At 34.1% G+C, this 12,502-nt stretch overlaps 1 protein-coding gene and 1 long non-coding RNA gene across 17 annotated transcripts in view; one reads left to right on the plus strand and one right to left on the minus strand.

Annotated features, from left to right (window-relative positions):
- DOCK9 (dedicator of cytokinesis 9) overlaps positions 1–12,502 on the plus strand; it is a 129,768-nt gene that overhangs the window by 63,038 nt on the left and 54,228 nt on the right. For all 15 annotated transcript variants that reach the window (XM_080605719.1, XM_080605715.1, XM_080605718.1 and 12 more), the window contains 15 exons: positions 517–591; positions 694–834; positions 1,197–1,397; positions 1,535–1,657; positions 3,837–3,919; positions 4,529–4,651; positions 6,472–6,551; positions 6,632–6,819; positions 6,936–7,001; positions 7,941–8,033; positions 8,321–8,444; positions 8,806–8,927; positions 10,305–10,391; positions 11,035–11,124; positions 12,383–12,498. In XM_080605719.1, the coding sequence (XP_080461845.1) occupies positions 517–591; positions 694–834; positions 1,197–1,397; positions 1,535–1,657; positions 3,837–3,919; positions 4,529–4,651; positions 6,472–6,551; positions 6,632–6,819; positions 6,936–7,001; positions 7,941–8,033; positions 8,321–8,444; positions 8,806–8,927; positions 10,305–10,391; positions 11,035–11,124; positions 12,383–12,498 (1,712 nt within the window). The remainder of the gene's footprint in view (positions 1–516; positions 592–693; positions 835–1,196; positions 1,398–1,534; positions 1,658–3,836; positions 3,920–4,528; positions 4,652–6,471; positions 6,552–6,631; positions 6,820–6,935; positions 7,002–7,940; positions 8,034–8,320; positions 8,445–8,805; positions 8,928–10,304; positions 10,392–11,034; positions 11,125–12,382; positions 12,499–12,502) is intronic.
- The window catches only part of LOC308200784, a 28,027-nt gene that overhangs the window by 3,472 nt on the left and 12,053 nt on the right, over positions 1–12,502 (minus strand). Inside the window, exon 2 of one of the 2 annotated variants that reach the window (XR_013955810.1) lies at positions 5,038–5,126. The exons of the other annotated variant lie outside the window; for it this stretch is intronic. This is a non-coding gene — a long non-coding RNA (uncharacterized lncRNA). The remainder of the gene's footprint in view (positions 1–5,037; positions 5,127–12,502) is intronic. 2 annotated transcript variants of the gene reach the window in all.

The following is a 12,502-nucleotide window of genomic DNA, read 5'->3' on the forward strand; positions in this document are numbered from 1 at the left end:
GTAGAATTCAAGAAAAGGAATAAAACAAAACAAACAACAACAACAATCTCTGATTATATTTCTTAACTTAGCTAACCTGTTGCTTCCTGAGCAGCATTATGGTCTCGCTATAGCTCTGAGTTTTAACCTATGTTCATACTACTTTGTGGTGTTTTTTTTTTTCCTTTTTTCAATAAAATATTTTTGTGAAAGTTATTTATTGTTTAAGGAGACAACATGGTATATGAGCTACACCGGGGTATATTTTCCATGACTTTTGAAGGTTATATGTTGCTGATGTGTTTTTTATTTATCTGTTTTTAATGTTTTGGAGACTGGAAAAGCCCTTAGAGGAAAAGAACTTTTTCTTTTTACTTGGACATGATGGAGCAATTTAAACGAAGCAGTTGCAAAGTTCAGGGAGAGAAGAGTGCATGAATTAAAAATATTTAAAGCTTTGAACAGGAAAAAGGAATGAGATCAAAAACCACTTTCATTTAATGGTGTGATACAAAGACTTTTTCTTCTTTTGGACAGAGTACCAGAGAAGCAGAAATAAAGATCAAAAGTGAAAGCAGAGTTAAACTTTTTGCCTTGGATCCAGATGCACAGGTTAGACTTTTTAAAAGGAAATGACACGCTTCCTTGTACGTTGATCCTTTGGGGATGAAAAATAACATACTTAATTTTCGTTTTCTTTTTCTCTTTCTAAAGAAACTTGACTTTTCTGGTATTGAACCAGAAGTGAAGCCATTTGAAGAGAAGTTTGGAAAAAAAATTCTTGTGAAGTGTAATGATTTATCTTTCAATTTGCAAAGCTGTGTTGCTGAAAATGAAGAAGGACCAACAACAAATGTAAACCATTCATCTAATTATTTTCTGTTAATATTGTAACGGATGTCTCAATATTTTGTTGACAGTGTTCCTAATAGCAAAACTCTTTACTATCATTGAGAAACATTGTTCATGTGTGTTTGTTGGTCTTACTACTCTTTTAAATTGAAATGAGAGCCTAAATGATATGGGAAGTATCTTTGTAACAAACTTTGTGTTGTAGAAAGTGAATTTTTTCTTGTACTCTCTTCTATACCTTGCCAGTAATATCTAGAGTGGTGGTCCTTTGTTTATAAATATCATATTCGTCTTCCTGTCATACATGTTTTTACAATAATATAGACAACAACAATGACATTTCATTATTTTTTAAAAATGTCTAGGTAGAACCTTTCTTTGTCACATTATCACTATTTGATATTAAAAACAACCGGAAGATTTCAGCAGATTTCCATGTTGATTTGAACCACACATCAGTAAGGCACATGATATCCAATGCACCTCAACAAATGATGAATGGCAGTGGTGATAGTTCACACAGGATTCAAGACATTTATGAAACAATGTTACAATATCCAAAGCAGGTAAGAATTAGTAAAACATGGCTTGGATTTTGAATAGAAGAGGACAGTTTTCCTTCATGATTTAAATGGTTTTCTATTATGTGATGTAAGAAGTGTGTACTTTTTCATTTTATATTTATCTTGTGTTTCATTTTTAGGGAATATTTTCAGTCACATGTCCTCATCCTGACATTTTCCTTGTGGCTAGAATAGAAAAAGTATTACAGGGAAGTATCACACATTGCGCTGAGCCATACATGAAAAGTTCAGATTCTTCAAAGGTATGTTATCTTCTTTTGTGGCACTGAAAAAATAGCTAGGCAAGACAGGTTGATTTGGAGTTAATAAATATCGATCAAAAACTTGGTTCTTTCACGAGGTATTCCAGTGACAATGGTTTGATTTAGTAAGTTCTAGTTATTATTAGTAACTGTTATTATTGAAACTTTATCAGTTAAGTCCAGCATATTATTAAGAAAATTATTCAGCTCTTTGTAATCATGGCAATCTGTAATTTTTAATGGCTTTAAATAAACTGATGAAAGAATGCTAATCTTCAATGTGAAAGCTGAGTTGCAAGTTGTTAAACAGTGAAATATTAAATATAAGTCAGAAATTACCTGTATATCTCTATTAGTTAATGGATCTCATTTACTATATAATTGTAGTTGATTTTTCCTTTAGCTCAGTTTTCAGTGACTATTGTTTACTGTGACTTTCATATCTATATTCTTACTGTTTTCCTTCAGAACTACTGATATTATTAAGCCTCCATTTTTACATTTGAAATGCTTTGTAGGTTTGAAGGAACTCTGTATCACCTTTGGAAATAAACCACTGAAACGTGAATTTTTTCGAAGTCTAGGATAACGTAACATTTTAATGTTCGGGTTTTTTTTTGAAACCTATCTAACAAGAAACTTGGTCAGTTGCTGTTTCTTGTCTGTCAGTGAAGCAACAGTGTTTCAATTTTGTTGGCTTACAGTAGTGTTTAAATAGTTGGATGAGGGTGTTAAGAGTTTTTGTAAGCAGTGTCAGGTATTGTTGACATTCCTCCTGCTTTCAGCTAGTCAAAGGGATGAAGGAAGGGTTAACACTCAGTCTCTGCAGAGGAACAGTGTTCTTTCCTACTGATTTAGTTCTGGCTAAGTTAAATGCGAAAAACTGTATTTTTCACTTGGTCTTAATTTAGATCAGGCTACTGATTTGCTTTTCCAGGAATGGTTGAGATTTTTTTGCAGCTATCATTAGAAAGCAACAGCTCTGCATTTTGAGAGCCTGTTTTTGACTGTTACTGAGTTAAAACAAAATTGAACTGAATAACTGCTTTTTGGTGGTCTTGGGCCTGTGCCACACAGGAAAGTTAGTTAAGCCCAAGTGTTCCAAAATTTAATGCTGGATGCTCGGACTATATTGACCTGTGTTACAATAACAGCCAAATAAGAACATTCATTGTTATATTAACTTATGCTGCCCGTTTCTGGTTTTCATTTGCTTGTAACTTTACACAATTGAATCCTTAGTTTGAATTTTTGTCTATTCTTGTTCTTTGGGATTACACTGAATTAGCTGGAAACAAAAGCAGAACAGTATTGACCAGCTATGTAGGCCTCCCCTTATGTCAGTGCAATAAGCAAGTTCCAGCTCCCTGCAGAATTGCTGCTCTGGTCAAGGAGAAGGAAAAAATGGAAGAAAAAAAATACATAGATCACTTGTTCTCCCATTAAACACTGAGTATTGTGGATTAATGATAATTATTGATCAAGGGTCTGTGCTTTTAAATGTAATTTCTCCCTTTTTTACAAGAAAGGATAATTGAGAGTTGGCTTAAAGGGCACGCCAATAGAAACAGCTCTTCCTAATGTCAACGTTATAGATCAGGGATAGTATTCAGGCAGGTTTACTCTGGGTTTTTCTGCCTCTAGAAAATACTTTTTGCTGTGTTAGGTACACATGGAAAGCTGACTTCTGGAAAAGAGAAACCTACTGCTCTGTCAGGAGGTTCTGCTATAGCTCAAGTGGTTCAGCACTGTGTTGAACATCTCAAAATAGTGGGTTTCTAGCTCTGCTTATTGGTTCAATATAATGGAAGTGTTTGTTCCTATTTAATAGTTTACAAAAACAAAACCTGAAAATTCTAATGAGAACGATTTGTCCCATCTTATTCTCTTTTCTGATGGCTAGGTTATCAGTTGTTGAATATTTACAAATTAAGAAGACAGAAATCAGATGACTTGTTAGCAATTTTTTTTTCTTGCTTAATTAAACGTGTTATCAGGAGGTGTGGATGGGTTTGTTTTCACTTGTGAAATGTTGTGAGATCGGCAGGCCTTGCTTAACCTGAAATGAATTGTTAAGAGGTATTAATTTATATCTGTGTCAATGTGTGGGTTTTTCTTGTATGTTAATGGCACAGTTTGGTTGTTTTTAAAACTTGGCTATTTTTTATGTCCCTCGAAGGCTGCACAGAAAGTTTTGAAGAATGCTAAGCAGGCATGCCAGAGACTAGGTCAATATAGAATGCCTTTTGCCTGGGCAGCTAGGTAAGGACAAATCTTGCCAATATGTAATTTTTCCTCACTTTTCTTTAACATTGCCCAGAGGAACTGTGGATGCCCCACCCCTGGAGGTGTTCAAGGCCAGCCTGGATGGGGCTTTGGGCAACCTGGTCTGGTGGGAGGTGTCCCTGCCCACGGCAGGGGGTTGGAACTGGGTGGTCTTTATGGTCCCCTTCAACTCAACCTGTTATTCTGTGATTATCTTCTGCATCTCACTTCATTTAAATCTCAATGTGCTATTTAGATTATTTTTTGTTTTGCTTTGAATTAAACAAAGATTTCTGAAAAGCAAACTTAGACTTAAGTTTTGTAGTAGGAAAAAAGTTGAAAATTCATCACATTATTGTTTAAACTCTTGAATACTGACAACTGTTTTCCATTGTCAAGATTTTTAATTTTACTAAGAATTAAATGGTTCTCTTTCGTTTATTACACTGAGCTATTTATATGTTAAAACTCCCCTATAATGAAAGGAATATTAAATGCTAAATACGAAAGATAGTGCAGTATGTTCTCCTTTGTAGTCAAGAAGTTTCTTGAAGATAATTGCAACACTTGTATTAACTCATCTGAAAGCAAGACTTTGACTTTCAGGACATTGTTTAAAGATGCCTCGGGAACACTGGACAAAAATGCAAGATTTTCACCTCTTTTCAGACAAGACAGTAATAAACTTTCAAATGAAGACATGCTGAAATTGTTAGCAGATTTCCGGAAGTAAGTTTAATTTTCCTCACTCTATCCTAAAAATTAAACAATAATCTTTTCTCTTATTAGATGCTCCAGTTGAAGATCATCTTCTGATGTATATATTTATATGTTTTCACTTCAAATAGGAAGTTGTACAGACATTCAGTGCATTCACACAACCTACAGATCTTTCCTTTGCAGCGTTTGAGGGCTTTGAGCAGGACTGAAGTATTATGCCATGTATAACCATCATATGGTTAAACATGATAACACAGAGATACTGAAGTATCTCTACTGAAGTATCGCATAGAGATACTGAAGTATCTCTATGTTAGGTGTTATGCCTGCATGATGCATTCACTGTTCTGGCTCTCAACGGAAGTAAAGTATGAGAAAGTATCACATTCACTGACCTTGGAAAGAGGACGCTAGGTCTCAGGGAAGGGGGCTTCAAGTCAGTAGCCACTCTACCTTCCTTGGGAGTGCATCTGGCTCAGAATGCCTAAAGAACAGTCATACTTTTTTACAAACTGTTTCTAAAGATCGCATCATTTTTTTGTGCAAGGCTTAAGAATCTCCTATTGACTGATGATCATATTAAATAACTAAAATATTTAGATTTACTGAGAAATTTTTACTGCTTTGCAAAGGCATTTCCATTTCTGTTATTTGACAGTTAGCTGGAATTGTATTAATGATTGCTAAGCACAGATCTTAAAAGGCTTTGGATATAGCTTCTTTATTTTATTGTTACTTACCAAATCTGTAAAGGAGGTGAGGTTTGTAGCGGGTATTTTAATTCCATTTTAGCTAGCTCCTCAAAGTTTCACTGAGGTTTAGTGTTGAAATTGCTGTGTACTGCTGCTTCTTGCTATAAACAATATTATTGAATCTGAGTTAAATATAGCAAATTAGCCTACCACAGCACTTTACTTTGTGAATTAAAGAAAACCTTTGGTTATTCCAGCACCTTGTTTGTGGATTTGTGTATGGTATTTCACAGAAATTTTAGTGAGAAAGAGATTGTAATGTCTTAAGCTTAGCTATTGGAATCAGAATCCAGACTTCAACCACAATAAGTTGTTTTACAGTGCAGGGTAGTATTTTTGGAAAATCTTGCAACTGTTTCCTTGCAATAATTAAAAAAATATATTAATAATAAAAAAATCACGCTGCTGACTAGGTTTATTAAAAAATGGTACTCTACTGGTGTTTTAACATGGAAAATGCCCCTACTTCAAATCATAGTTTGGATTAGCTACATGGAAACGTCTAAGAAATTTTATTGTAGTCTTGTTAAGAGTAAATATTTTGAAGGATGCGTTGTTACTTTAGGAAAAGAACAACATAGAAAAAAATTACTGGGAGAAAGACGCATTTTGTTAACTTACTGATTTCGCTTCCTCTTTGGTCTTCCCCCAGGTTTATCCTATTAATATCAATGCTTATTGATGGCCGTTTAAATTTAAGGCTATACCCTCTGACAATTATATTGAGTTACTACAGGGCAAAGAAAACCTGTCTTTTTTAAAGATTTTTACTTCAATATAAAGAAAGGGAACCATAATGCTTTTTCTTACTTATTTTCACACTTGTGAATAAAGCCTTACATTGTTCTCTTTTAAACTCTCAAAAAGAAAAGAGGAAAAAAAACCACACTAATAAAGTTGTCCACCCCCAAACCACCTTTCCTCTCATACTCCTATTTCAGGATGTTATTTTTGCCTCTGTTTCCTATTCTCTCCCCCACCTCTTCCCCCCTCCATTTTTTTCTTTTTTCTGGCATTCTGATAGCTTTGCATTTAGCCTGACTTGGAGGTTTTTGGTTTTGTTTTTTCTTCCACTAGGCCTGAAAAGATGGCCAAGCTTCCTGTTATTTTAGGAAATCTGGATGTTACAATTGATAATGTGTCACCAGATTTTCCAAGTAAGTATTAATAACCACCGTTAAATAGACATTGAGTTGTATTCTCTTCAGCTTTATATTGATTTTTAATATATTTTCAGATTATGTTAATTCATCATACATTCCTATGAAACAATTTGAAAATAGTACCAAGACACTAGTAACACTTGAAATAGAGGAATTTGTTCCCTGTATACCAAGACACACTCAGCCTTTCACCATCTACAACAATCATCTTTATGTTTATCCAAAGCACTTGAAATATGACAGTCAAAAGTCTTTTGCAAAGGTGAGTATAGGCAAGCAATACATTCTTCTTTTTCCAATGGACTGATATTGTTTACATACTATATTTCTCTGATGTTCCTTCCAATTAAGTGTTTTTGTTTTTGAATGCTGCTTTAGGCTAGAAATATTGCAGTATGCATTGAGTTCAAGGATTCTGATGAAGAGGATTCTTTGCCTTTAAAGGTTAGTGTTTGCTTTTTGTGATGGATTAAAGAAAACAGTGACCAGTTAGCTAAGCAGGACACTAATGATTGATTTTATCTAGCTTGCGGTGGCAGCTTTCTATCCTTCTATACCTATTTGGTATAGAAGTAACTTCTAGATGATTTGTTTGTTTTTGAAATAAAAGATTACTAAGAGCATTTTCTTTCAGTATATCAACAAAAATTCCAGATTTAAACTTGTTGCAAACAAGGGTGCCTTGTGCCTACTCTAACTTTTAAGCAGTAAAAACAATAAATCTTTAGACCAACTACAGAACCAAGTCTGTATTTGTTCCTGAGCTATCACAGTGTATAGGAAGTGCCTGAAAGAAATGAAGCAGAAAAATATATAGGAGTTCTGAGGTGAAACCACAGTGTCAACTCTACTGCACAGCAGGCAGACTACAGGTGATGTAATCTGACTGTGCAAAGAAACCAAGAGTTAAAGGCAAGACCTCATAGGTTCCGGTAATAATCAGAATATCATAGCAACATACAGATAACTTCTAGAGACCTTGCAGTAATCTCTTTATTCACTTTCCTTATATATTCTTTTTCAAAGGACATGTCAGTTTTTCAACCAAGTCAGGGGTACTTCAATGTTTCATCTTGTCAGCTTCTCTGTAGCAATTTGATTTGCTGTTTAGTACAATGCATTCATCTAAATTCTGCAGTTGAAAGGAGATCAATAGATAACTCATCAATTCTAGTTTTTAATCACTGCTAATATCCATGTTAAGTTTGTGATTTTTTTTTTTAAGATCAACACTTTTGACATACAAAAGTTACATTACAAAATGTTCATTGTTATTGAAATATGTAACACAAGTTAAAATATTTCAAATTCTGGGTGAAACTTTTACCTAAGAGTGAAAAAGAATTTGTTGTAGTTTCTGGTTTTTCCTTCTTCTATTGTTAGTGTATCTATGGTAGACCAGGCGGACCGGTATTTACTAGAAGTGCATTTGCTGCTGTTTTGCATCACCACCAAAATCCGGAGTTTTATGATGAGGTAAGCTACCTTTCTGAGGTGATTTTTACTGTGTTAAGTATTACTACGTTTCAAAAATACTAGCAAAAATTTTAGGATTGTGAAGGTCTTGCTAATGATTTCAGTTAAATCAGACCCTCCTTTTCACTGTAATGAAATATTTTTGAAAGTTTTGTAAGTGTAATTCTTGATTCTTGCTTCAAATAACAGAAACTCGAACTGCTTTTAAGTCAGGCTATTCAACCAGTATGGCACGTCACTGTTCTAGCTGAAGTCTTCTACAAAGGTTGTGTTTCTTTGCTTTTCAGATTAAAATAGAATTGCCCACTCAGTTACATGAAAAGCACCATTTGTTATTCACCTTCTACCATGTCAGCTGTGACAATTCAAGCAAAGGGAGTACAAAGAAGAAAGATGTTGTTGAAACACAAGGTGTGTCTGCTAATGGTTTGCTTTCAGTAACTACTTGGGAGTTCTTATGAAGTATGTTTATCTGGTAAACTATGATTTTGTTGTCTTGATCCATATGATGCTTTATATTATAGTGACAGAAAGATTCATTATTTATTGTTTTAAATATTTTAGAATGCCTACAACATATATATATTTTCAAACTCATAAGAATTTATTTGCCTTTTCAATTCTTTCTAATTGTGTGAATTTGAATCATTTGACCCCTACATTAACATTTTCTCGTTTATGAATTACATATTGGAAGACTGGAAGACTTTTGTAAGCATTTATATAAAGATTCATGACATATTTAAAATTACTTTCCTTTCACGTTTCATAGTTGGCTATTCTTGGCTTCCACTAATAAAAGATGGAAGAGTGGTGACAAATGAGCAACACATTCCAGTGTCAGCAAATCTTCCACCAGGCTATCTTAGTTATCAAGAAGTGGGGGTTGGAAAGGTATGGTATATAAAATGGCTCTAATATTTCAAAAAAAAAAAAGAAAGATATGTAGAGAAGAATTAATTGTAATTCCCCAGTCTGATAAGATTGAGTCACTTTCTATTGAAAAATTGTTTTTATATGCGAAATGGAGTGCTTTGCAAAAGTTATGCATCTGACTTAAAAAAAAGAAATTAACTCCAACACAAGCTGGAGGCAAAGTTTATGACTAAATTCTGACCTTCAAAAGAATTTGAATCAACCTACCCTAATGTAGTTTTTCATGTAAACTGTTAAATGTGTTTCTGTTATTATTTAGCTGATGTATTTAGGAAATATTTGTTTCATTTTGTAGCAATAATTGAAGTTAGTAATTTTTAAGTGTTTTAAAGTATTTTCAGCTTATGAAAATATGCAAATAATCTGAAGTCCTTTACTAAATTTTTTTTAGCATTTCATGCTGTCTCCTTTCAGTAAGTCCTTTATTCCTGAAAAAGTCTTATTCTCACATCTTGAGTTTTGTGATCTTTATACTTCACTAGTAAAATTTATGGTTGTATTTTTCAAAGCAGAAAGCTTGCAAAATTAATAGTAATAAAAACAATACCAAGGAGGATACAAAATGTGAAATGTGGTAGGGAATTTGACTAAAGGAATGAAATGCAGAGAGAAAATTGACTCATTTTGGAGGAAGAGGCCTAAAATCAACAGCTAGAGGCTTTGGTCTCCTCCTTTTCCACCACTTTTTTCTTTTTTAAACTCTACTGTAAGCTTTCCAGCCATTGACATCTTTACATCTTTCATCTTTTCATATTGTAGGTATATTTTTTTTATGCCTCTGCTGTCCATCTCTGCTCACCTCCATGGGTAGGAGGTTAGGACCAAGATGACTAGTTGTAGATCTAATGGTAAAGTCTCTCCATAACTAATTGTCAGAGTAGAAAGCTGAGCCTTCCCATCCCATTTGCAAAGAACTGAGAATGGGAAGCAAGTACTGGCTGATACCTATCGGTGACCTGTGTTAAGGTTTACACTGTGTCAGTACCTACAGAAGTTCTTCAGTTATTTTTTTTAGAAAAGTAGTACATGTTTCTCTGTAGCCAAACATTTCTTTGCACAATTTTAGGGGAAATAAGAAATCTGTAACTTCAAAGAAAAGTGATTTTGTTAGTAAGTGAGGAAACTACAGTGGGACTTTGAAAATAAATTTCATAAATGCTTTAGGTAATATTGCCTGCATAATTTTCCTTTTTTATTTTATGACTTTATTCATTGTACACATTTCTTCTTCTGTTTAGAAAAAAAAATGTTGTTTGTGGTACTATAAAGCAAGCACTGTCTTATTCTAGTATACTGCTACATTATTTTACTTTTCCTCTGCATGTGTGTGTTCAGCATTCTGGTCCTGAAATTAAATGGGTAGATGGAGGCAAACAGCTGTTAAAAATATCCACTCATCTGGTGTCAACTGTGTATACACAGGTGAGTTACAAAATGCAATTAGAGTAAGTTTTAGGAATAATGTATGTTTCCGATATGTATGTACAATATCTGGGGAAGCTGTTAATACTCAATATGCTGCTATCTTACTGGTTTTTTGTCTCTTGGATGTTCTGCATGGTTTCTGTCTTTCACATCAGCTGTGAAAAGCAGCAGATGTTAGAGTGAAGCTATTCAAAATGTGAGACTTCTGTCTAACATTTTCATCCATTCCATTCTGAGACTTCCATTTAGATAAGAGATTGTAGTCATCTGTAAGCTATTTAGTGGCACGTCTGCAAAGCAAGGAGTCCTGTTATAGCTGCTCATAAAATACATAGTATGATAAGTTGGGATAGCTAACGTTAATTATCCTATTTTCTGCTTGTCAATTGGTTTGAAGCAAATATAGATGAAGTTTTGCGTAACAGGTGTTCAAAAGTACTGGAAATTTCTTATGTGGGTTAAAAAAAAAAGTGTTACATGGAGACAAAATTAGCCTTCAGAGTAGCACACTTACATTCAACTTTCAAAAATAATTTATATGGACATATATGGATTTTTATGTATAAACATTTTAATGTGTTATGTTTTAGATAGTCATATTAGATAGTGTTTAATTTTTGGTTCTTTTTGTCTTTGACAGGACCAGCATTTGCATAATTTTTTTCAGTACTGTCAGAAAACGGAATCTGGAGCTCGTGCACTAGGAACTGATCTAGTAAAATATCTTAAGGTATAAAATGGCAGTGAATAACAGATTATATTTTTTTTTATATCTTTGTAAAACCTAGGAACTTCAGACATTGTCTAGGTCTCATTTATGTAATATACAATGTAAAAAGAACAAGGAGATGTTTCTTGCCCTAGATAAACTTAAAATTACAATGTAAGATGAAACCATAAGGGAATAATGAGATAGTATTGGTTAGCATTATGGCTGATAATTTCAGAACACCAATGGCCTGTTGTGTCAAATTAATCAATTCAAACTGCACGTGGGAATGATGAGGAATTGATGACCTATTTTCTAAAATTTTGCTTAGGAGGTCATCAGTGTCATGTCTACAGTTCTCTTTCAGGACTAGATCAATAGAGTGCATGGTTTCCATAGCAATTTTATATTAATCAAGTGGGCCATGTTTTTAATGTGGAACCCAAAATTCAGTCATCTTAAAATCCATTAAGGTATCACAAGTAACTCCTGATTTTCTTAGGCACAACAAAACTTATTATTGTATTTGCATGTTCATTATCAGTTCATAAAACTGGACTGTCTGTCCATGACATTTATGTAAGGATTTAACTATTGAATGTGGCACGCTTCTGAACTGAATTTGCTTTTTGATTTGGTTCTGATCTATCTTCCTTGCCCTAAGACTTCTGTAATATATTTGGATAGCTTATTCCTTACTTTACTTACATTTATATTAATTCCATGCTAGCAAAATCTTTAGGTTCAGTGACAAGAATATGTCTTGCCAAAATCCCTGGGTCAGAATAATGCAACCACAGTTTATTTAAAACTCTTGCTTGTCGTCAAATACCAGAAGACTCTAACTGCACGGTATGAGCATGTTCCACACCATTAGATTACATATCATATTGACTTTATCTCGCTTCAAGGTAACAGAAAACAAATGCTATCTTCTCTGGCACATACGAGTTACTGCTATTCTCGGTTTCAGTAGGCCAAACTCCTGTTTAGCTAGGCCTCCCAGAAGCCCAAATAGTCTTTACTTCTCCTGCATATGAACATCATGCCGTCTGCGTGCAACCTGTACCTGATGTGTGCAACCTAATGTGTGCAAACATTTATGTTGGAAACTCTTCTCAGTTGCCTTCTGTGCAGTTGTATTTTGGGTACTTAACACCAAATAATGCAAGCAGCATATATTTTTGGAAAAAGACTTACAGTAATTTTTGCAGTTTTAGAACTTGTGATTTAAATGCCCATGTTTCAAGGGAGTGACAGTATTACTGCTTTCTTTCAGAGCCTTCATGCTATGGAAGGCCATGTGATGATAGCTTTCCTGCCAACTGTTCTCAATCAGTTGTTTAGAGTTCTCACTAGGGCAACCCAAGAGGAAGTTGCAGTCAATGTGACAAGGTAA

Source organism: Anser brachyrhynchus (genome assembly GCF_964034855.1).
Source record: "Anser brachyrhynchus genome assembly, chromosome: 1".
Taxonomy (NCBI): domain Eukaryota; kingdom Metazoa; phylum Chordata; class Aves; order Anseriformes; family Anatidae; genus Anser; species Anser brachyrhynchus.